This window comes from Phascolarctos cinereus, unplaced genomic scaffold (genome assembly GCF_003287225.1).
Source record: "Phascolarctos cinereus isolate Bilbo 61053 unplaced genomic scaffold, phaCin_HiC Scaffold_4;HRSCAF=312, whole genome shotgun sequence".
Taxonomy (NCBI): domain Eukaryota; kingdom Metazoa; phylum Chordata; class Mammalia; order Diprotodontia; family Phascolarctidae; genus Phascolarctos; species Phascolarctos cinereus.
This window is the reverse complement of record NW_027555847.1, coordinates 271,414,899-271,440,976: the sequence shown is the minus strand read 5'-3', so window position 1 is coordinate 271,440,976 and position 26,078 is coordinate 271,414,899. Positions and strand designations below refer to the sequence as shown.

The window sequence follows — 26,078 nt, the reverse complement described above, 5'->3', positions numbered from 1 at the left end:
TTTTTTTTTAATTATTCCCCATTTGATGGGCATTTACTTTGTTTGAGTTCTTAGCTCTTGCAAAAAGTGTTCTATAAATAATTTGGAGTATATGGGGATTTTTTTTTTACTGATGACTTCCTTGGGGTTTAAGCCCAGTAATGGAGTCTCTGGTTCAAAGGGTATGAACATTTTAGTTGCTTTATTTACATAATTCCAGATTGCCTTCCAGAATGCCTTATGTCATTTTATAGCTCCACCAATAGTGTATTAGTATGCCTGTTATTCCGCAATGACTCCAACATTGACTATTTCCATTTTTGGTCATTTTTGTCAATTTGCAGAGTACGAGATAAAACCTCAGAGTTGTTTTGATTTCCATTTCTCTTATTATTAGTGATTTGGAGCATGTGTGGTTGTGAATACTTTGCAATTCTTTTGAGAATTGTTTGTTTAAATCCTTTGACCACTTATCTACTGAGGAATGGCTATTAGTCATGTGTGTGTGTGTGTGTGTGTGTGTATTTTTAGCATGTCTATATACATATATATTTGTATACACTCGTATGTATTTAAACATGTATATATATAATACATGTTTATATATGGATTATATAAAGATATATAAATTGTTTATATATCTTGGATGCCAAACATTAATTAGAGAAATATGATAAAAAAAATTTTCCTATTCAATCACTTTCTTTCTTATTCTAGGTGCATCAATTTTTTTCTGTGTAGAAGCTTTTCAGTTTCAAGTGATCAGAATTATCTGTTTTATCTTTTGCAATGTCTTTATCTCTTGTTTGGTTAGGCATATGTGTCCTCCCCATAGCTGTGAGAGATACATGATTTGTTTCTCTTTTCATTTTTTATAGTATGATCTGCCACGTCAGGGTAGTTCATCCACTTAGAATGTATTGTAGAATTTGGTATAAGGTGTTAGTCTAAGCCTAATTTCTTCCAGATTGCTTTATACTTTTTCCAGGAGTTTTTATCAAATGAGAAGTTTTGGTTTTTTTGTTTTTCATGCAAGTTTCTACTTTATCTAAGTTTTCCACTTTATCAAATACTGGGTTGTTAAGTTCCATCATTTCTGAATCTTCCTTGTCTAGTCTGTACATACCACTGATCTATTCCAAGTTTTTATCTATTCCTATTTTTTAACCAATACCAGATGGTTTTGATAACTGCTGCTTTATAATATGGTTTGAGATGTAGAAGGGCTGTTCCCCCTTTGTCCATACTTCTTTTCATCATTTCCCTTGATATTAGAGATCTTTTGTTTTTCCAAATGAATTTTGTTTTATTTTTATTTATTTTATCAAATTCTTTAAAGTATCCACTCTGTAATTTAATTATATACATTAGTAATTCAGTTAATTAGTTTTGGAAGTCTTGTCTTTTTTCATTTAATGTCATGGCCTAGCCATGTGAACTGAATATTCCTCCAGCTATTTAAACTGTTCTTTATTTCTTTAAGGAGCATTATGTAATTGAATCTAATTTTTGTTCTTGAAATAATACATAATTATGTAATTGAATCTTTTGTGTGCATTGGGATGCTGATCCCTAGATATTTTATTCATTTTGCAGTTATTTGGAATGACTTTTCCCTTTCTGCTGTTGTTTCTTGTGTTTTGTTTTTATTATGTAGAAAAGCTGTTGTTTTTTTATTTATTTTGTAGCATGTAGCTTTGCTGAAGCTACTAATTGCCTCAGTATCTTCGTTGATTCCCTAGGATTTTTTAAGTAAACCATCAGCAAATAGGGATAGTTTTATCTCCTCTTTCCCTATCTTTATCCCTCTAATTTCTTTATCTTGTATTGTTGCTATTGCTAGTTCCAGAAGTATATCAAATAATAATGGGGAGAGAGGGCATTTTTGCTTCATTCCCATGTTTATTGGGAAATATTCTAGTGTATCCCTATTGCATGTATGGTTTTGGTTTTAGATAGATGCTTTTTAGATATTAAAAAAGTCCCTTACTGCCTATATTTTGTAGGGTTTTTAGCATAAAAAGGATGTAGCTCTTCATGAAAGACTTTTTTTATATATTTCTTGAGAGGATCATGTGGTTTCAGATGTTTTGGTTTTTAATATGATTCATTGCATTGATTATTTTCCTAATATTGAACTGTCTTTGGATTTTTTGATATAAATCTGACTTGGTCATAATGAATGACTTTTTTGGATAAATCACTATAATTTCTATGACAAGGTTTTGTTTAAAATTTTTGAGTCAATGTTCATTAATGATATTGGCCAATAGTTTTCTTCCTGTGTTTTATCTTTACCTAATTTAAGTGTTAGAGCTATATTTTCCTCATAAAAAGGATTCTGGTTGTGTTTTCTTAATTTTTTAGAATAATTTGTGAGGTATGGGTACTAACTGTCCTTTGAAAGTTTGATGGAATCCTCTGGTTAATTAATCAGAAAAAAGAGTTTTTTTCCCCTGCTTTGGTTGTTCCTTTATAGCCAAATCTATTTCATTTCTGAGATTGGGTTATTTAAGATCTCTATCTGGTCTTCTGAGAGTTTGAATATTTTATATTTTTGAAGGTATTCCTCCATTTCTTTTATGTTCTCAGTTTTTTTTTTAGCATGTAACTCCATGTTTTCTGATTATTCTTTTTATTTCTTCTGGTTTCGCTGTGATTTCACCCTATTCTTTTACTGTTTTATTGGTTTACTCTCTTTTTAATCATATTAGTTAAGAATTTATCAATTTTATTAGTCTTTTCAAAGAATTAGCTTTTAGTTTTATTTATTTCTGTGGGAGTGTTTTTGTTGTTGTTGTTTGTTTCTAATTTATCTATTACCCCTCTACTTTTTATTATTTCCTGTCCTGTGCTTATTTTAGGTTTGTTTAGTTGTTACCTTTCTAATTTTTTAAATGCATATTCAGATCATTAATACATTTTTTTTCTATTTTGTTAATGTGTGTTTGTAAGGATATGATTTTTCCCCTGAGGACTGCTTTAGCTGCATCCAAGAAAGTTTGGTATGTTGTTTCATCATTATCATTTTCTTTCATATAGTTATTAATCGTTTCTGTGATTTGTTTTGTTGTTGTTGTTCAGTGGTTTCAGTCATGACCCCATTTGGGATTTTCTTAGCAAAGATATTGGAGTAGTTTTCCATTTCTTTCTCCAGCTCATTTTACAAATGGAAAACTGAGGCAAACAGGGTTGCCAAAGGTCACACAGCTAGTAAGTGTCTGAGACCAGATTTGAACTTCTGAAGATGAGTCTCTATTGCAGCACTCTATTCACTAAGTTATCTGGCTGTTCCTAATAAAACCCAACAGGTTGTTGTTGTTTTCAGCCATTTTTCAGTCATGTTCGACTCTTCATGACCCATTTGTGGTTTTCTTGGCAAAGGTACTAGAGTAGTTTGCCTTTTCCTTCTCCAGCTCATTTTACAGATGAGGAAACTGAGATAAATGAGGTAGAGTGACTTGTCCAGGGTCACATAGCTAATAAGTACCTGAGGCCAGATTTGAACTCAGGGAGATGAGTCTTCCTGACTCCAGACCCAGCATGGTATTCACTGCACCACCTAGCTGCCCTTTTGTTCTTTGACCCAATCGTTATTTAGGATTTCATTGTTAAGTCTAAATTTGGATCTGTATCTTTTGTTTGTGGCCCTTGAACCAATCATTGTTTTTATTGAGTTATGGTCAATAAAGGATGTATTAACTTTTTCTGCCTTTTTACATTTATTTGCATCATTTCTGTAACCTAGTACATAGTCAGTTTTTGTAAAAGTTCTGTGTGGTTCAAAGAAAAAAAAAAAAATATATATATATGTATATATATGTATATGTATATATATTCTTTTGCAGTCCCCTTTAGAAGATGCCTAAAGTCTTCAAATCTAGTTTTTTACAGCATTTTATTCAGATCCATATTTTCCCTTCTGTTTATCTTTCTGTTTGACTTATCCAAAACTGAGAGAGAGATAATTGAAATCTCCTGTCATATTATACTACTTTGTCTATGTCTGTGTCTTCTTGTAACTCAGATAATGTTTCCTTTACAAATTTATATGCTAAGGCATTTGGAATATATGTTTATTACTAATATTGGTTTGTTGTTTATGGCTCCTTTCAACATCATATTTTCCTTGTTTATTATCCTTTTATGTATTTTGAATGGGTTTTCTTGTTTGTTTGCTTTTTGCTTTGGCAGATAAGATGATTGCAACTCCTGTGTTTTTGGATTCATTTGGTTCATAGTAATTTTTTTCTCATCTCAGTTTTATTTTATGTGTGCTTGTATTTTTAAAATATGTTTCTTTGTAAGCAACAGATTGTAGAAAATTGTTTTCTTATCTAACCTGTTATTCTTTTTCACTTTATTGGATTGTATAAGCTATTTACATTTAAAGTTAAAATTATATTTTCCAAGAGAAATCATAAGGGGCTTATTAAAATTGAACTGTATACATTCCTGCATAGAAAGATGATATTTGTAACTCATGAGACCTTTCTCAGTATTAGAGTAGTTGGAGGAAATATATATAGATGGAGGGGCACAGGGTAAGTTGAATATGAAGGAATGTTATCTAAAAAATAAAATTAAAGGGTGAGAGAGGAATGTACTGGGAGAAGGAGAAAGAGAGAGAGGAATGGGATAAATTATCTAAAAGAGGCAAGAAAAAGTTTTTATAGTGGAGGGGAAGAGGAGAGTGGTAAGAGGGAATGAGTGAACCTTACTCTCATCAGATTTGGATTAAGGAGGAAATAACATACATGCTCAATTGGGTATGGACATCTGTCTTAGCCTACAGGAAAGTAGGAGGGAAGAGGATGAGAGAGGGGGGTGGTGATAGAAGGAAAGGCAGATTGGAAAAGGGGGTAATCAGAAACAAACACTTCTGTGGAGGGAGAGGGTCAAAGGAGAGAATAGAATAAATGGGGGGCAGGATAGGATGGAGGGAAATATAGTTAGTCTTTCACAACGTGACTGTTATGGAAGTGTTTTGCATGACTACACATGTATGACCTATATCGAATTGCTTGACTTCTCAATGAGGATGCATGGGAAGGAGGAAGAGAGAGAATTTGAAACTCAAGAGTTTTAAAAATGAATGTTAAAAATTGTTTTTATGTGCAGCTGGGAAATAAGATACACAGGAAATGGGATATAGAAATCTGTCTTACCCTACAGGAAAATAGAAGGGGAAGGGGATAAGAGAAGGCGGGGGAGGGGAAGGGGGGGAGGTGTTAGAAGGGAGGACAGATTGGGGCAAGGGGTAATCAGAATGCACACTATCTTGGGGTGGGGATGAGAGATGGGGAGAAAATTTGGAACTTAAAATCTTGTGGAAGTGAATGTTGAAAACTAGAAATAAATTAATTTTAAAAATAAAATTGTATTTTCCTTCATCAGTCTCTTATATTGGGGTTTTTTTCCAAGGTATGATTTTTTTTCCCTCTTCTGCTATAAAACCAGAGCTTCAGTCACTTTACCTTGATCTTTTTTAAAGTAGCCCTGTTTCTGCTAGTTTTTTTCCTGTCACTCCTGATCCCCTCCTGTTGCTTGTTTCTACTTTGTCTTTGAGGTGTTGTTTATTAGTATAGTTAAGCTCAGATTTACAGGGTAGGCCACGCTGGGCTGTACCCTGAGCTCTGTTGCTCTCTGGAACACATTATGCTATTCCCTTCTACGTATTCTAGGTGCAAAATAGTCTTACTTTATTTGAATTTTTCTTTGTATTTGAAGGTCTCCTGCAGAACTTGTTTCTGAATTGACTTGTTAAATTTAACTACTATGGGTCTTGTTAGTTGTCAGCCTTGGGAGTTTTTTGTTTGTTTTTCCTGGAGGTGATCTGTGAATTTTTTCAGTTGGTATTATATTTATGTTCAGAAGTTCTGGGCAATTCTCTTCTAGTATTTCCTGCATTATGGTGTTAAGATTTTTTTTGTCCTGTCACATTCTTCTGGGAGACCTACGATCTTTAGGTTGTCTCTACACATCCTGTCGTAAGCCTGTGTTGGTTCCTTGTAGTAGTGCTTGAGTGAACTCAAGGTCAGTGAGCATCAGTTCATGGGGTGTGTGTGTGTGTGTGTGTGTGTGTGTGTGTGTGTGTGTGTGTGTGTGTGTCTGTCTTCTTTTGGATTCTGGATGTCCTAGACCATGGAGATAGTTGAAATTGCTTTATCTTTTGCATGTAATTTCTGTTTTGGAGAGATTTGAGAGGTGAGGAGGATCAGAGAAAATATCTTGTCCTCCATCTTGTTGCTTATGGACCTGGGTTGAGAGGAAATATTTTTTAGCTGATATGGCATCACTGCCTATCCTCAGTAAGTAGGCAAGGATACAGTTGACACATTTGTCCATATCCCCAATTTCAGATAAGTCTTTAAGCATCTAGAGAGAATTAAGCATCGGCCTTTAAAGCTCTTTCCCAATGTCTTGAATCAAAAAATTATGATAATGTTTATGTAGAAATATTTCAGTTAGCCCCTCAAATGACAAAAAAAAAGCCTCATACAATTTCTTCAGAAGAGTTGTTAGACAATCCTTAAAATCTTTTATTTCCATTCTCTCACTATTGAGATCCTTCATGCCATCCCTCAGCTTGCTAGGTTCATATGCAATCATAAGACTGAATACTGCTAGTTCAGTTAGTTATATTGTTATTTCAAAAACTTTCAAACCCAAACAATTACTTCCCCATTTCATACAAATATGACTCCTTAAAACTTGAGAGGGGCATTTTTATTTTTAGGAGGCCTTTGTAAAAGCAACTGGGTTATGATGACCATTAGACATACAAAGGCATCTAGTACCAGCAAGGACAGAATGTAAATTTATTCTTCTGAATTTGTACATTTCTAGCAAGGATAAAATCTCTTTTTATCCCCTAAATTAAAGATTTCCAAGCTGTTTTGAATGTAAACTGTGCTCTGAAGAGATTCCCCCAGTGGGACACCACATCTGGAGGGACTAAACATTTATTGTCATTGTCTTCAAGGGACGTTTCTTAAGGTCACAGAACATACTCATTTCAGTCTCCCCTTTTTGAGTAGCCACAAGTAGTTTACCTTCTAATCCCCTAGGAGTGGGGAGCATCTCAAATTAAGCAACCACCATCTTTGAGAGGCATCCCCAAAAGCAATTCCAGAAGCAGAATGAACTCATTATCTTTCATTCCTACACAGCTACACCGAGGGGTATTCTGGCAACTGTTAGATAGCTGTCCAGAAAAATATATACAAACAATACACCTTTAAGTTTAATCTACATTACTAACATTTCCCCATTACTTTCTTAGTTCTAGATAATCTGTCACACAATAAATCAAGCCTTAATTTGTAGCATTTGTTGGTTTCTGAGGTACAGATACTCATACTGAAAATTTAAGTCTGCTCTCGTGGGTCATTTCAAGCTGACTCTAGCACACCCCTGAATGCTATTGTGGTGTTGACAGCCCAGCACTGTATTATTTCAGTTTTGATATTGCATTGAAATGAATCATTCCTTGCTCATTCAGTAGTTAACAAAAGGAGACTTACTTGGCCATAACAGGAGAAGGATACTCAGCAAGGGTGGTCATTGAAGGCACCTCAAGTTTCTTCAGCCAGATGCAGCTACTTTGCTCATTTTGCCCATCGTTTTCCACTAGCCAAGCATCAGGGAATGCTCCTGAAGCGTCTCGGGGCTACTTTGTATTCAGGCCACTAGGAAATTATATCAGCAGCCTTAACCTTTAGTCTCCCGAGACAACCAAGTCTTGAGGATGGTCTCAGTCTCTTTAAAAGAAAAAAAAATAGCCTAACTTACATTTATTGATTTTACTTTGTTGTTTAGTCATTTAAGTCATGTCTGACTCTTTTTAGAAATACATAAATTGAAGAAAATCCTAAATTTCATTTAGATGTTAGTGAAAATAAAGATGTACATAAAGATCCATCCAAGTCATAGATTCCCTCTCTCCCCACCCAAACCTATCCACAGATTCTTTTGGTGTCTATAGACCCCAGGTAGAGAGCTCCTGATTTAGAAGAATATCTTAAAATCACATGCCATAATATACTTAAAATAGATATGTGACCTGAATATGGAAAAAATGGAAGCCAGTGAGATAAAGTAATTTTCACAAATTTGGCCAGGAAGAAAAATTTTAATCAAAAAAGGGTAGATGTGATCATAAAAGATAAAATAAATAATTTAGATTACATTAAATTAAAAAGATTTACATGAACAAAACCAATATAGTTAGAATGAGGAGTAAATGTGTCAAATAGGGGACTAAAACTTATCATCAGATATTTTTGATAATGGTCTGATACTAAAGATATGTAGGGAACTGATACAAACATATAAGATCAAGAGCCATTCTTGAATAGGTAAGTGGTCAATGGAGTGTGGGATGCCACTCAAATTAAAAATAAAACAAAACACAGGGGTGTCCAAGGAGAAACAGAAAGTTAATTATTATTGCTATAATTATGATTATTATTATTTCAAATCTCGAGATTTGGGTGTCCCCACACCAGTGGGATCTGATGAAGGGAGACACAGACACAGTAACAGAAGTCAGTTTAAATAGCCTACATTCCCCCTCCCCTTAGCTGTCCGCTAACTGGCTTACAGTTTTACATGCGAGACTCTAACAAAGGACAAAGGGCATAGTATACATCTCTATATTTCTTAGTTTGTTGAGATAATGTCAAAGAAGCAATTAAAAATGTGCAGTTAAGTTAAACTTTGTACTGAGGAACCAGGCTACCATAAAAGATAGTTTGCAATTGTTTTGGAAGGTCTGAGAGATTGAACAGACAACGAAGGGAATTGAAAGTCATCTAAGTAAGGTCCTGTCAAAGGGAGATAAGGGGACTTGAAAATTTAAGGGTTTTCTGGGGCTTGGGACAAAAGGCGAATCTGGATAAGATCAGAAGGCAGGCCAAGGCTTAACAACTAGACAAATTTTAACTGCTGTTATATGGCACTAAAAAAAACTTACAGAAATCTATACTTAACCCTATCCTACCTTCTGAACTCATTACCTTAATTACACTGAGAAGTCTTCACTGGGACATCCCATTCAATGGGTGTGAACAATCTCAAAAGTTCTTGCAAATTATTAACAACCAAATGAAAGATTGTTCCAAATCACTAATAAGATAAATCCCAATCAAAAGAACTCTGAAATTTTATCCCACAAATTGTCAAAGCTGACAAAAGATGGAAGTAATCAGTGTTAGGGAGGCTACAGAAAGATAGCCACATTAATACACTTTTAGTGAAGCTATAAATTGATCTATTCATTCTTGAAGGCAATTTAAAATTATGCTTTTAAAAGTAGCTGAAATGTTTATTTATGTTACCTTTTAACCCAGAAATACCAGTCAGTGAAGTCAAAGAAAAGGGGAAAAAAATCAGTTCAAAAGATTATACAAAGCATCCTAGAAACAAAGTAGGTGTCTATTGATTGGGAAATGGCTAAACAAATTATGGTTAGGGAAGGTAATAGAACATGTTGTCAGAAATAATGCATATGAAGAATTCTCATTCTAGAGAGAGGATAAGCAGAACCAGGAGAACAGTATGCATATTGGCAAGAATATAATCAGAAAGTACAAAAAAAAATGAAATTGGACACTCTGTAATTGAGACACAATTAAGCACAGCCATTCAGAAAAATTGAGAAAATTCATTTTTCTCCTCTCTTTGCAGAGGAGAGACTGTGGGTATAAAATAGTTCATATACTTTCAAACGCAATTGGTGAATTTGGTAATTTTTCTGAACTTTTTTCTTTTTATTTTTGAATGTTGGTGACAATTTTTCCATCTCATTTATCTTGCATAACTTTTCAACGTGAAACCTGTTTCAAGTTAGATGATTCTCCTTTTTGAGATAAAAAAAAGCTGTTGCTTATTTTCTTTTCTTCCTTTTGTAGTACTTATTAGGTGTTCAGTAAATTTCTCCTGAATGGAAATGAAATATTTGAAAGGGAAATTTTTTTGAATTAAAAACATTTAGCTAAAGCAACCATATCTGATATAGTAAAGATGTGTTCTTTAAAGGAAGAGAGAATCCAGAATGCTTTTCTAAATTTTGATGGACTAAATTTGAAGGTGTTTCCTACAGATAAAAATAGTCTAGTTCCTATGTAGTTATTCATTTAAATTTACTGTTATTTTCGTGCATAATTTTGTATGACAGTCATGTTCATAAAAACTCTGTTTTACATTGTAATGTTCATAGGTGTATTATAACTGTTCCTGTGTGGGACAGAAAAAACGACTACTATCAACTGTGGAAGGTGATGTCATAGATGCTCAATCTGGGAAATGTGAATCACGATGCAAGAATTTACCCATATTCTTTGCCTTTTTCTTTGCTACGGTTGTGTTTACTTTTATGGCTGGTACTCCAGTTACTGTGGCCATCCTCAGGTATGCATTTCCTTTGTAATCGTTACATGTTCTGGCCTAAATTCATTTATAAGAAATATTCATTATATTTAAGTAGATTAAAAAATCTTGAATCATCAGTCCTTTCTATATTTTAGAACAAGGTACAAAACCCAAAAGCTGCTTTATAGTTGTTTCCAATCATGAAAAACACAACAGCATATTTTAATTGCTTCTTACTCACATTGGTTGAAAACAAACCACAAATTAGCAAATATAATAAAATTTTATTTTGATGCAATTTAAAAGACTTTATAAAGTACCTGATTTATGCCAGAGGCTATGTTAAGCATTTGGGTATACTTAAATACTTAAGTGAGCAACCCATCCACACCTTCTTATCCCATGACTGTTGTCCCTGTCTTTCTAAATTCTTCAAGTGGGAGTTTGTTCAAAATGCTAGGTTCCTTCTTTTAGATCTCCTAATATTAAATAAGTATCAGTGTGGCAGTCACTCTTACTACATTACTGACCCATTGCTTCTTCCAGCCATACGTCTGTTTGATGGAACCTTTTACAACTGCTTCTTGCACACAATTTATTGATAGTAATGTGCTGCATCCTATTTATATCCACAGTAGATCTCTCCGTTTCCTTTTGGGTGACCAGCAGTTTTTATTTTTTAGAGATTATGGTATTCCATGATTTGATGCAATGTAGCATCACCAGAAAACTAATGATGTAAGAAAAAATGTTTGCATTTGCATATGTACCCATGTGTGTATATGCATGCATTTACATATATATTGTGTATGTAAGTAAATATAAGCACTTATGAGCTAGCTCTATTAGCTCTATAGCCAGCTTTATATCATAATCAGAATAATAGACATTCTTTATCCACTTGGCTTTTCCTGTGTAGATATATTGATGCCAAGCTCTTTTGAGTAATTGTGAATCAGTCTCATTTTAGAGGTTCTGTGATGTTGCTTTTGTTGAAATGAGTACACTGTCATCTGGAGGACCTTGTCATCTGTAGGTACTGTCTACTTCCATCTGGACTCTGTGCCAAACACCCTTCTTTTCTGTGGAAAAGGGCTTTTGACAGAGCATGTATCTCTGTTTTATATCTTGATATTAATAATGAGAGAATTGTTAAACAGATTTTTAAAGGGGTAATAAAATGATTTAAACTTTAAATATTTAAAAATAATACAAAGTGAAGTGTGTTAAAAACAAAGCAGAGGTCTAGATAAAATGTCATAAAAATTTGAGGAAATTTAAAGAAGAGAAAGCTTCCACCAGTAGGTGGCGCAGTGGGTAGAGGAGGCAGGAGGACCAGGGTTCAAATGTGGCCTGGAAGACTTAGTAGCGGTGTGACCATATCACTTAACTTCTATCTGTTTCAGTTTCCTCATCTATAAAACAGAGGTAATAATAGCACCTACCTCCCAAGGCTGCTGTATCCAATGAAGTAATATTTGTGATTGTAAAATGCTTAGCATAGTGCCTGGCACCCCGTAGTCACTATTTAAATGCCAGCTGTTGTGGTGGTTGTTGTTGTTTTCAGTTGGTGTGAGAAGGGAGGGAAATTGTGAGGGAATACTTCTGGATCAAGTAGCATTTGAACTGGGCCTTGAAGGAGAAGAAGAATTTCAATAAGCAGAAATGAAGGAGTCTTGGTATGGAGGTAGGGGTGGGGAAGGAGGTGGAGGGGGTGGTCTTTGGGGAGGGGCTGGCAGGTGAAAATAAATCAAGGCAGAAGGGGTCAAGATGAGAGAGGACAACTGCTACTAGTTCAGTTTGGCCAGAATATAGGGTGTATAAGGGAGTGTAGTGAAATACATTAGAAAGGGTAGGTTGGAGCCATAACTGAATGTCTTAAATCCTAGACTAAAGAAATGCATATTTTATTATATAAGCATTGGGGAGTGACTTGCTCTCTTCTATGTAATTTTTTTTTTTATCAATTATTTGATTAAAGGCACAGATGGCATATTTGTCAAATTTCCAGATGGCACTAAGTTAGGTAAGATAGATAACATGGGGGATGACAGAAAAGATCTTGACAACCAGAACACTGGCCTAAAATTAAATCATTAGTTACAAAAGAAAACTTAGAAAACCAAGTTCACAAGTGCGAGATGGGAAAGTTGTGGCAAAAAAAAAAAATTAGCTGAAGAAGAACTTGAGGATTTAGTATACTACAAGTTCATTATGAATCAATTATGGGTATGGAAGCTAATCATTCAATCAACAAACATTAAAGGCATACTGTGTGCCAGGGACCATGCTAAACAATGGGAAGAGAAAGAAAAAGAAAAATAATCCCTGCCTTCAAGGACCTTACCTGATAAATATGTACAAGATACATACAGAGTAGATGGAAGGTAGCTTCAGTGGGGAAGCCCTCCTGCAGATGGAGGCGTTTGAACTGAGTTTTGAAGAAAGCCAGGAATTTTAAGAGGAAAAGGTGAAATGGAAGAACATTCCAGACATAGGAATGTTAATCAACCAACAAACATTTATTCAACACCTGTTATGTGCAAGGTACTGTACTATGTACTGCAGATGCAAAGACAAAAATTAATTAGTCTCTGACTTTAAGGGACTTAAATTTTTCTAGGGAAAACAACAAACATTTGTATCAACAATAAATAATTATAAGTATATAAAAAGGTAAATATAAGGTAATTTATGGGAGTTCGGGGATAGAAGAATAGGCACTAGCAGCAGTGGGGATCAGGAAAGGAAGCAGTCATTGAGCTGAGCCTTGAAGGAAGCTAGGAAGTGGAGGTGAAGAAGCAAGACGTTCCAGGCTTAGGGGACAGCCTGTCCAAAGGCATAGATGCAGGAGATGAAATGTTGTGTGAAAGTAGCAATAAGCAGGCCAATTTGACTGAATCGTAGAGTATATCAAGGATACATACATACATACATACATATGTGTGTGTGTGTGTGTGTGTATATATATATATACACACACACACACACACACACACACACATACACATATACATATATATACATGATATTCTGAGAAGGTACACTTAGCCCAGTTGACATGAACTGGAATGACATTCTTGTAAGAAGGAGACAGATGTGAAAGATGATGGTCACAGAATCTGCAAAACCTTGCAAATAATAGGATATAAGGGATCAGGGAAAGTGAGAAGTGGTTGTGAACCTAGGTTAACTAAAAGAATGACAGTGCTATTAACAGAAGTAGAACAGTTAGGGAAAGGGATGAGTTTGGGGGTAAGAAAAATGAGTTCTCTCAAATGTGTTGAGATTAACCTACCTATGGGACATTCAGGTGGAAATGGTGATTTTGAACTGGATGTATATAGGGGAATATATAAGGTGAGTTAGATACCTATCTATCTTTATGGATATAAACAGATATCTTTATAGAGATAGAGAAGGAGAGAGAGAGGGATCTGGGAGTCACACCATCCCAGGCTGCATTGAGATTGAGAGAGTTATAGTTTCTGGGATTTAGGTGCTGGTAGTCCTCTACCCTGGAATTGTGTACTGGGGTCTGGATGCCATATTTAAGAATCAAAAGTGGCAAGGAGGAATGTGCCCAAAAGATGACCAGCATGGTGAAGAGGCTAGAAAACATGTCATATAAGATTCAATTTAAAGAATTTTTGTTTTTCCATCAGTTACTTTTTTTGCCCAAATTCTCTAGTGACTGGATTTCCTATTGCATTTATCCTGTTACTATATAGTGCTATTCAATGCCTACCCCTTCTGCTCCCCTCCATAAATAGTTGTTGTTGTTGTTTTTAACTTATTCTGTTCCTTTTCTAGGGCCATAGACTAGACTTAATTCCTCTAATGTTTTTTGCTGTAGATCTTATATCCAGCTCCCATGGCATGGGAGCAATAGTTTGCATGTTGAGCACACCTGCCAAGGAAGCAGTCAGGCAGCAGGAAGTAGAGAGTCGCTAGAGGAGCAGGATTTGAGACCACCCAAGGAGTTAGCTTACTTGGTACTGAACTAAGGCAGGATTTTAATCATAAAGAGAACAAGACAGGGACTTGATTACTAGAAATGCTGTACAGGTCAGCAGAATTGGGCTGATTTGAAATGCAGCTGTTCAGGTACAGATTTAGGTATGCTTATTTCTCGCCTGCCAAGAAAAAAAAAATAATTCTAGTCCAATATGGAATACTTTCCCACTGTTCTATAATTATAAATCCTAGAACTTGGGGACAAATTCACCCTAAAGGTATGGGTTATGTATTCCTGGCCATGAGGATAGGAGTACTGGAGAAGGAGGTGGTAGGGTTGAAATGAGGGGCTCAGGAATGGGTGGGGACCAGCGAGGCTACTAAACTTGCTAATGTGAGCAAAATACTACTGTTTGGGGCATTTTTGCTCTTCTATAGTTCATGGAGTACCTAAACTGATTATTTGGTGACAAAAGTAGTCTAAACAATCAGTAAAGTAGCCTTGGACCTAATGTGTATTCACTGTAACTATTATTGATTGTGTAATTATTATTTGCTTACAGGTGTGTATTTGACAGACAGCATTCTCTTGCCCTGGGCGTACAATTCATGCTTATCCGATTATTGGGTATGGCATAGATACGTAGTTTTTTGTGAACTATTAATTTTGTTGACTTATTTATTTTTTATTGTTTATTTGTCTTTATATACATATATGGGAGAACAAATTAAATAAAAATGATGACATGATATACAAAAAATGTGAAGGCGAGAACTTCAAAATTCAGGAATGAGTCATCTTTCAGAAGAGAAAATAAATAAGGTTTTATCACTGTCTAAATTAAGGGTATTCAAAAATTGTCATAAGGTATAAATGATATGGTTGCTATACATTTGAAAAAGAAAAATATGGGCAGTTTTTGACTTATGGGGAATTTGTGCATATGAATCAGTGGGACTAAAGTATATTTATCTACCACCATTACATATTATATGTTATACATATATATCTGTATATATGTACATACATATAGTACAAAATAAAAATATTTACCTTTAACTAAAATGTCAACATCCCTTAGATTTACCTAAATGGTTATTTTTTCTTGTGCTCATGTATAAAAGGATACATTTTATAATGCAAATATTAAGGAGTCACTCATGTAACTATAGCCAGAACTTTTATTTCTACTTCTATGAACATTAAGGGAATATGTTTTAAAGCTCAGAATGAGTTTTCTAATGGAAACCATTATGACTAGAAATAAAAGAGAGGTAAGAATGGAGAGAAGTAGAAATGGACCACATAATAAGGAAGAATTTTGGCTAAGGAATTAGTATAGGAGAAAGAAAACAGCAGAAAAGATACAGTTGAATCACTTCTGATAATAACATTTACATAGTGCTTTAAGATTTGCAAAACACTTTGCATACATTATCTCATATTATTATTATTATGTTATTCTCATATTTTTTATGGATTCCAGATAGAATCAATCCTGGGCCAAGCCACTGTCTTGAAATTATTTTTTTATAATTAATGTTTTATGGATTATTTTACAGGTGAATAAAAGCATTAGGGTACTCATCCTCTGTAACGCACTGGAGTTACACTGCTACAACTCCAGTAGCAGACAGGACAACAAGAATGTTATGCATTTTGTGATTATCAGTCATCGTGGGCCATAAGGCAGTGGAAGGGAAAGAGAGAAGGGAAGGGAAAGAAACATTTATATAACACCTGCTATGTGGCAGATACTGTACTAAGCACTTTACAAATGTTATCTCATTTGATCATTATATTTAATGTTGCTGTTGCTACTGTTGTTGTTATTCATCATTATTGCCATATTATAATACTTCAGTTATATTATGAGTTAAAAAGGGTTTCTTGTGCTCATTTACCTGGGAACTTAACCATTTATCATGTTGTTTCTATGAGAAAATATTTTCAGGCTTTAAGTAACCAGCTGAACCCTTTACTTGCATACTTGAGTAGCACAATTTTAAATGTGTATTCTTCTGTGTCTAATTTTTTTTAGCTTTGGTAGAAGATGATGATAAAAATAAGACATTTCTCCTGGTTCTTTTTATGAATCATAGCCTTCTAATTAAAGATAGAAGATAAAGATTTAATTCCACTTACTGCTAATAGTGTCAGATTGACTTTGTATCTAATTGTTTCCGGGCAGCATTTATAACTTTGTAATGTAAGGGTCTCACACAGCAATTGATGTTTTATCTAGTCGGCTAATAATTTTTATCTTAGAAATCTCTCAGGGGGGCAGAGCCAAGATGGCAGAGTAAAAGCAGGGACTTGCTTGAGCTGTCCCCCAAACCTCTCCAAATACCTGTAAAATGACTCTGAACAAATTCTAGGGCAGCAGAACCCGCAAAAAGATAAGAGTGAAACAAATTTCCAGCCCAAGACAACCTGGATGGTCGGCGAGAAAGGTCTTTTGCACCCAGCTGGGACAGGAACACAGTACAGCATGGGCCATGCAGGCAAAGATGGGGATCCAGCAAACATGGAGCAGACTCAGGGGACTGAATCACTAGCAGCTGTGGCAGTTTCCAGACTTCTCAACCCACAAATGCCAAAGACAACTGAAAAGGTCAGTTGGAAAGGTCTGTCAGACATGGGTGAGAGAGGAGCACAATCTGGACGCCTGGCACAGCCTCAGGGCGAAGGTAGGTGGTGGCTGCTTCTGAAGCTGTTAGCCTAAAGATGGTGGGGGGATAGAGTGGCTGATCAGGAAGGGTTTGCAGGGATCTCTCTTTGCTGGCACTGAGGCAGGATTCTCTTGCTTTTGCCCATGCTTGGATCTGGGTCGCAGTCCTGGGTAGTGGTCCTGGGGCAAGGAGGAGCACTGACATAGCAGAGCTTGTGGCAGCAGTGGAGAGAGAGAATTCTCCTCACAGTTCCAAGGCAGAAAAGAGTGCTTGTGGTCACTCATAGACCAGAGCACAAGCCAGGAAAGGAGTAAACAGCTCTCCTTTGATCATATCAAATTGAAAGAACTGAAAATTTACAGGTCCCTAGAAGTATCTCTGAAAACAGCTGTACAAAACTCCTGAACCTTGGGACAGTACACCCTCCATACTAGAAGCAGAGCCCCCCCTACCTTAACGAAGAATTAAAAAGCCAAGTAATTGACTGGGAACATGAGCAAACAGTAGGAAAAACTCAGACTATAGAATCTTACTTTGGTGACAAAGAAGATCAAAAGATACAACCAGAAGAAGACAACAAAGTCAAAGCTCCTACATCCAAAGCCTCCAAAAAAATATGAATTGGTCTCAGGCAATGGAAGAGCTCAAAAAGGATTTTGAAAAGCAAGTAAGAGAAGTAGAGGAAAAATTGGGAAGAGAAATGAGACTGATAGAAGAAAACCACAAAAAAATGAGTCAACAGCTTGCCACAGGAGACCCCAAAAAATACTGAAGAAAATAACACCTTAAAAAATAGCCTAACCCAAATGGCAAAGGAGGTCCAAAAAGCCAATGAGGAGAAGAATGCCTTAAAAAACACAATTGACCGAATGGAAAAGGAAGTCCAAAAGCTTCACTGAAGAAAATAATTAGAATAGAGCAAATGGAATCTAGTGACTCTATGAGAAGTCAAGAAATTATAAAACAAAACCCAAAGAATGAAAAAATAGAAGACAATGCGAAAAATCTCATTGGAAAAACAACTGATCTGGAAAATAGATCCGGGAGAGAGAATTTAAAAATTATTGGACTACCTGGAAGCCATGATCAAAAAAAGAGCCTAGACATCAACTTTCAAGAAATTATCAAGGAAAACTGCCCTGATGTTCTCGAACCAGAGGGTAAAATAGAAATGGAAAGAATCCACTGATCACCTTTTGAAAGAGATCCCAAAAAGGAAAACTCCTAGGAATATTATAGCCAAATTCCAGAGTTCCCAGGTCAAGGAGAAAATATTGCAAGCAGCCAGAAAGAAACAATTCAAGTATTGTGGAAACACAATCAGGATAACATAAGATTTAGCATCTTCTACATTAGGGGATCACAGGGATTGGAATGTGATATTACGGAGATCAAAGGAGCTAGGATTAAAACCAACAATCACTTATCCAGCAAATCAATATAATCCTTCAGAGGAAAAACATGGATTTTCAGCGAAATAGAGGACTTTCAAGCATTCTTGATGAAAAGACCAGAGCTGAATAAAAAATTTGATTTTCGAATACAAGATTCAAGAGAAGCATGAAAAGACTCATCTAAGTCCAGTGGCAGGACAAAAGTCAAGATGACTAGAGATGGCCCAGGATACAGTGGAGTACTTTGGCATCTTCAGCATCTGACCAAACTCTAAGCACTTCACAGCTCCTGCTTCAGCCACCTTCATGACCACTAATTAATTGTTCTCGTCTGCCAGTTCCATTGGAGAAAGTCTTCACATTCTTGGGGGAAACATCTCCCTAACTCGCTGCTGGGTTTGAGGTCTGTTGGTTACCCTTAAACCTGGTTTAGCTCATCTACTGAGACAGTTTTACTAGGGTGAGGCCACTGCACATGCCACAGCTTCTTGGAGCCACAAGTGAGAGTAGGATGATAGGCAGACACCAAAGATGGAAGAGCAGCCCTGAAAAGGGCTCAGCAAGCCCTAGCACCAGAACACTTCATACACCCCAGGCACTTGATAAGCATTTAATAAATGCTTGTTGATTGGTTGAATGAGTATATACCTCTATTTATGTATAAATTGTCTTAACAATTACAATGTAAGGTCATTAGGTCAGGGACTGTTTTTTGCCTTTCTTTGCAACTCTAGAACTTAACAATGGGTATACAAAGCAGTTAATTAATAATCACTAAATAAATGCTTCTTGATAGATCCATTGATTTTCATGAGATAAGGTGTCCTGGAGTTTATTCTAGTAGGACTGAGGTCTCTCACATCTCTTTTTAACTCAACTAGAGTGCTTTACAAACAAAAACCTCTTTTTTTATTTACATAAAAGAATATTGAAGGAGCTGGAAGAAACCTCAGAGGATGTCATTTTACAAATAGGGAAATGGGTCAAGATGAAGTGATTTGCCCAAGGTAATTTGATCACAGATTTAGAGCTACTTAAGGATCTTAGATGTCACTGAATCCAATTTTATGATTTTGTTGTTGAAGAAAGTGAAGCCTAAGAGATCAAATGACTTATCCAAGGTCACAGTAAGAGAGCTAGGATATGAACCCAGGTCCTCCACCACTCCATTCAGTACTCCTATTATACAGCTAGTTAGCAGCAAAGCCAAGACTAGATAGAACTCTAGCCTCCTGACTCTCAATCCAATCTCTCTCCACTACACCAAGATGCTTCTTTATATTAAGTTGTTTTTAGGTAAAGGTTAATATTTAAAAATTAATAAAATTTTAAGATTCTAGAGGTAATTTTGAAAATGTCAGTTAAACTGCTTTAGGTTGCTAAACCAGTAATTATGCTAATGCACCTTAGCTTGCTCTCCTTTGTGTTACGTGCCAAATTTTTAGCGTATCTCAAATGGCATCTTCTCTCAGAAAGACAGCTTCTGCCAGCAAAAGGTGCAGAAATGTGAGATTCTATTACAAACTTAATCGCTAATTCCAACAGTATTGTACTTGATAGACTCATTGTGGGAAAAAATGTACAACTTGGCTTAATAAAATCTGTGGAACTTTCTTCAAAGATATATTTGTCACAGATCTATTCAATGAAACATTTTCTGTCAGGTTAAAAAAATCTCTCAGAACTGATGAACTCCAAATGCAGATTGAAGCACACTTTTTCACTTTCTTTATTTTATTTTGTTTGTGTTTTCTTTTGCAACATGGCTAGTGTCGAAATATGTTTTACATGACTTTATGTGTACAATCAATGTAAATTGGTTACCTTCTTAAGGAGATAGAGAGAGACAGGAAGAGAGGAAGGGAATTTGGAACTCAAAATTTTTAAAAGTGTTAAAATATTTACATGTAATTGAGAAATATTTAATGAAATACATAAAAATATTTTTAAAGAAATCTCTCAGAGACTGTTAGGAAACTGTACTACAGGGGTATCTTTTAACTAAATCGTCTTGAACTAACTGTATATAGCCCCAGTATTGATACCATGGACAACAGGTAGTTGGTTGGGTAATTAGGCAGAATCTGTCTGTCTCTTCTCCCCTCTGTAAACTAGAACAGAACCATTGAGTTTCCTCTGCAGATCTTCATGTGTATGTATATTTGTGTGTTCATGTGCATACAACATACACACACACACACACACACACACACACAAATACAGAAAATCTCATTTCTAGGGTGTTCCATGTCAACAGAGAACCTGGGGACTGTGAATGTTTCAACAGGACGAGGTATAAACCTATAGTTACATTTCTACTTTTGTGATAGATATCAGGTTCTGAGATTATTTAAAAGTTTGGGATTGTGGCAAGACCTCCCAGCCTTCAGTCTTTCCTCAAATTCATTGGAATTCTTCATAGTACTCAGAATCGCCCCACCCTCTCGAGGGTCCTCGGAAGCGTAGGGGATGACCTCAAGACTAGAGAGCGTCTTGTTATTGTTGTTGTCCATCCTTCATTTTCAAAGAAGGCCAGTGATATCGTGGAGTGTTGTCTTTACTTGCATCTGCATTGGATTTAGACCTGCCCTGAGACAAACCAGTGCCTTGGAGTCTCTGTGGGATGCAGAGATTTAGGCCAGGAATATCAAATGTTCCTCATTAGTGTGGATGCTAAAAGAAATGTATTATTGATATGTATGGTAGCTTTAAAGTTGTCCCATTTGGAGAGCTGACCCATTGTATGATGATAAATCTTATACAAAAATGAAAAGACTTTTCTAGGTATATAATATTTGGGATTTTATTGATATGTGAAGAAAAATGCTATTAGCTAATAATAAGGCAAAATAGTTTTCTGCCCTTAAACAGCAAATGAGGATTATACGATGCAGTCACATTTCTGATCCAGCTGTCTCATACAGTGACTGATGATATTTTCCAGGTAGCTAATACTTTTGTCTTGGATTATATGTTTCTCAGAGATTGTTCTCAGAGATTACTGAGGTAGTTAAGTGTACAGTGGATAGAATGCTGGACTTGGAACTGGGAAGACCTGAGTTTGAATCTTTCTCCAGGTATTTATTTGCTGTTTGACTCTGCTCAAAGCATTCAGTATTTCTCAGCCTGTTTCCTCATCTGCCAAATGAGGAGGATAATATAGTGCCTACCTCACAAGGCCTGTGGTGAGGACCCAGTGAGATAACATATGTAAAGTGCTTTGAAAAACCTCAAGGACCATATAAATTATAACAATTATTATCAGAAAATCCACTTAAGATTATCTTTTAATAAAATAGTCTCACACTCACCTTGGTCCCAAAACTGACACAGTGCTCAACAGGTAGATGTTGGTGCTCTGTTGCTATTAACCTGTCTGACTTATTGTTTGAGACCTAGTAGACCCATGTTAGTGGTGTCACAGAACTTTGAAGTTTTTATTGTCTAAATATTTTACTTTATCTATTTGTAGTCTGCTCAAAGTAAGTGATCTCAAACTGAATTCGCAGAATCATAAATATGAAATAAATTTTGAGAATTTATCTTCCAGTACCTCCACTGGTAGGCAAGACTACATTTAAACTATCTTAAAATGAAAAGGCTTTTTACTAAATGGGAAAGCCTACAGAGAATTTTTTTCCAGCTTCCCTTAAAGTTCAATTCATTAATTATTGATTTCATACAAGGGAGTCTGCTAGGTGCTGGGTGACAGACATAAAAATCTAACAATCCCTACCTTAAGGAGCTAACGTATTTCAACATACAATGCTTCCTGCTGCCCTGAAACAGCATGAAAATGTTAAATAATGTTTATTGGATGCTGGAAATATGAGCATATATTTAAATATGGTGAATAGAACATGATCCTAATGTGCAGTCTTTTCTCATGGGTTCTTCATATGTAACTGCATTGCTCATAGGCACCATTCCTGGACCGATGTACTTTGGCATTGCAATAGACAGCTCTTGTGTACTGTGGGACCTTAACGATTGTGGAGTTAGAGGAGCTTGTCGGATTTATGACAATTTCAAAATGGCCTACATGCTAGTAGGAATAAGTAAGTGACCACATTATGACATATTAATAAGTGAAAAAAACAGCTTAAACTATCATCATTTATAAACAATCTTCCCCCAATCAAAGAATTAATTTCTTTTAATAAATGAATGTTTTCATGAATTTTTGGAATATATGAAGAAACTTAGTCATTTGTATTCATATTTGAGGAGTTGATTTCATTAAATACACAAATAATATTTTTGATTGTGTTAATGGTGATGTCTTAATGATTTTTCCCCATTTAAGTGATTTTCCAAATTGCTTCTAAGTAATCTTTCGCATGGAGATTTGCAAGTTATCCTAAATTAGCTCTAGTTGAGTGAATATAATTAGCTCCCTGTTTCAGCTGGATTGTTTAGCATTTTACACTTGCCTTTACATTTCTGCAATTACTTTGAAAGTCATCTGATTTTGAGAAAATATGTTTTGCTGTTAAATAATGTCAAGATCTTAAGTTTGATTATGTTTGACTTTTTTTTTTTATTACAAGGGAAGGCCTAGGAGAGTGGTCAAAGGACATATAAATAAATCATTTTGATATTAAAAACAAAAATGCATTAAACTTTAAAAAAAATAGATGGTAATTTATAAGTCAACATGTCTTTCTGAAACAAAATGTTTTACAATAAGCATATATCCTTGGATTATAACTTAGTGAGGTCTGCAATTCATAGAAATACTAATTTAAAAGTAATAATACCTATTTGATGAAGAAAGTTATTACCTCTCCTATCCTGAAAAAGCCAAAAAACAGTGAGAAATCATAAAGGAATTGATTAGTTTAAGCAGTTTACATTCCTATATATTTTCAAAATTACCTGCTTTTCCATGCTTTCTTCTAAGTTGTCTTTTGTTCTGTGCTAGATAAAAGTCTCATTTCTCAAATATATAGAGAACTTTGTCAAATTTATAAGAATATGCATCATTCCTCAATTGATAAATGGTCAAAGGATATGAACAGGCAGCTTTTTGATGAAGAAATCAAAGCTATATGTAGTCAAATGAAAAATGTTCTAGGTTATTGTTGATTGGAGAAATTCAAATTGAAGCAGCTTTGAGTTATCATCTCGCACCTATCAGATTGGCCAGAATGATGGAGGAGGAACAGGTGTTGGAGGGGAGGAATTGGAACACTGGTGCACAGCTGGTGGAAATGTGGGGCTGATCCAGCCATTTTGGAGAATAATCTGAAGTTGTGCCCAAGGAGTTGTGGAACTGTGTGTGCCCTTTGATCCAGTAATACCACTGTTGAGTCTGTTTCCTAAGGTGATTAGGGAAGAAGAACTTTTATGTTCTAGAATATTTATGGCAGCTCTCTTTGTGATGGCAGGGAACTGGAAATTGAGGGGATGTCCATCAGTTAGAGAATGGCTGAAGAAGTTGTGGTATATGATTGTGACTGTGATTACAGCACTACTGTGAAGAAATGTTGAGCTGGTTGATTTTGGAAGAATATGGAAAAACTTAAATGAAATAAAGAAGAGTGAAATGAGCAGAACCAGTAGAACATTGTGTTCGGTAGCAGCTATATTATTCAAAGAATGAACAATTAAGTTATTTTGAGTATTATAAGTCCTCAAATCAACTATGGAGGACCTATGAAGGAGGATACTGTTTACCTCCAGATAAGGAGCTTTTAGATGGAAATATGTATAGCATGGTTTTCCATATATATGCATATTTTTGTCAAATGAAGGCCTTCTCTGGTACAAAATTAGGATGCATGGAATACTCATGAATATATGTTAAAATTGGGAAGATGCAAGTCTTACCGTATCAGTGACTTACTCATGGCAGCTTCACCTGCGTTCTTGCTCCCCTTGTGCCTACAGCTCTTCATTGGGTTGAGTGACAGTACTGTTAGTACTGTAGTGCTCTAAACAAACCACACAAGTTGGCTTTAGGAAATATACTAAATTTTTTTTAAATTTAGTATTATTGCTAGGCATTTTTTCTGGCCATCCTCCATGCCTGGAATTGTCATGCACTGAGAGTTCTAGGCTCTCAGGTCACAATACTTTTGAAAAATAAATGTGTATCCATATGCCACTGGTAAATACATTGCTGCTCTGTTTATCTTTTAAGTGATGTGACAAACAGAATTGTACCATGAGATGATTATGCAATGAAAGGTTATAAACCAGTTTTTGGATTGAAAAAGAGATTGCAACATTTATGTGGTGGTGACAATTATGTGGTGAAATACAGTAATTGCAGTTGCTATCCAATTGTACTACCAACACAGGCTTCCTTATAAGGTTATTTTTGGCAAGAGACACTGTCTCCAGTGATGGTACTGAGCTTTGTCCTTGACGCTATCCTGTTATCAGTGGCTGTGATAGAGCTATAGGAGAACGTTTATTCAGTTTTTTGATGACCTAAAGCTAAAAAAGATAATGGAAATAATAGATGACAGAATCAGGATCCAAAGACATCTCTGTAAGATAGAATAGTGAGTTCAGTTTAGCAATATAATATTAAATAGAGTAAAATGTAAAGCCTTACACACAGATGTTTTGTTTAAATCAAATATACAACTAGAGACCAGGGAGTGTAGAAGATATAGCTTAATAGCAATCCATGTGAAAAAGACTTAGTGTCAATATAAGGCAACAGTGGAGCATAACTTTCAATAAAGATAATGTGATTTTAGGATGCATTGATAGGCTTATAGTATTTAATTTGATAGGAATAATAATTGTACTGTAATCTGTGCAGACCATAGCATCTTTGGAGAATTTTGTTCAGTTCTATACTCCATGTTTCAAAAGAGCCTTTGACAAAATTCAAATGAATTTGCAGGTGGGTAACCAGGTTGAATGAAGCCTACCTTAATTCATGTCAAATGAAGAATGGTTTAAGGATATGAGCACTTATGAAAGGGAACTGTCTTCTTCTCTGAATGTTTTACAATAAGAATAGAAATAGCCAAACTTACTAATTATGACTATAATTAAGAACAAGACTAAATCCAGACTAGCTTGATTCCCATTTTTTAACATTATCAGTTGAATACTATGGACATATTATATTTGAATGTTTTTATATGATTTGACAAAGGCTCTCACAGTATTCTTGTTAGCAAGACAGAAAGAGATAGACAGACTGAATAATAAATGAGTTTGTAGGTGGTTAACCAAATCCAGAAACTGTTGATTAATGCATGGATTGTTGTTGATGAAATATCTAGTGGAATCCTACAGGTTTTTGTTATTGGCCAAATTCTTTTTTTTAATTATTTTTTGACTTAAATGATAACATAAGTGGAACTTACACTTGACATGAAGCTGGGGGGCCTAGGTAAAATGAATGACAGAAGCAGGAATTTTTTTTTAATGAACAATTCATTAAAGGTAACAAGAAAAAAATATAATAGGAATAAAGTTCTTCACAAGTTCAATCAGTAGAAAATTTATTAAGTGACTATTATGTGCTAAGCATTGGGGGTACAAAAAGAAGCAAAAGATAGTCCCTTCTCTTGAGGAGCTCAAAATCTAATGCATGCAAACAAGCCAAACATAGCATAAATAAGAAATAATCAACAGAGGAAAGACACTAGAATTGAGGGATTAGGAAAGGCTTGCTGCATAAAAAGGAATTTTAATTGAGACTCAGAGGAAGCCAAAGAAGTCAGTAGGTGC

The 26,078-nt window shown here is 35.3% G+C and overlaps 1 protein-coding gene across 1 annotated transcript in view; it reads left to right on the top strand.

Annotated features, from left to right (window-relative positions):
• Positions 1-26,078, top strand: part of LOC110199243 (solute carrier organic anion transporter family member 4C1-like) — a 111,699-nt gene that overhangs the window by 72,491 nt on the left and 13,130 nt on the right. Inside the window, exons 10-12 of the mRNA XM_020973998.2 lie at positions 10,202-10,392; positions 14,874-14,938; positions 22,298-22,435. Of these exons, the coding sequence (XP_020829657.1) occupies positions 10,202-10,392; positions 14,874-14,938; positions 22,298-22,435 (394 nt within the window). The remainder of the gene's footprint in view (positions 1-10,201; positions 10,393-14,873; positions 14,939-22,297; positions 22,436-26,078) is intronic.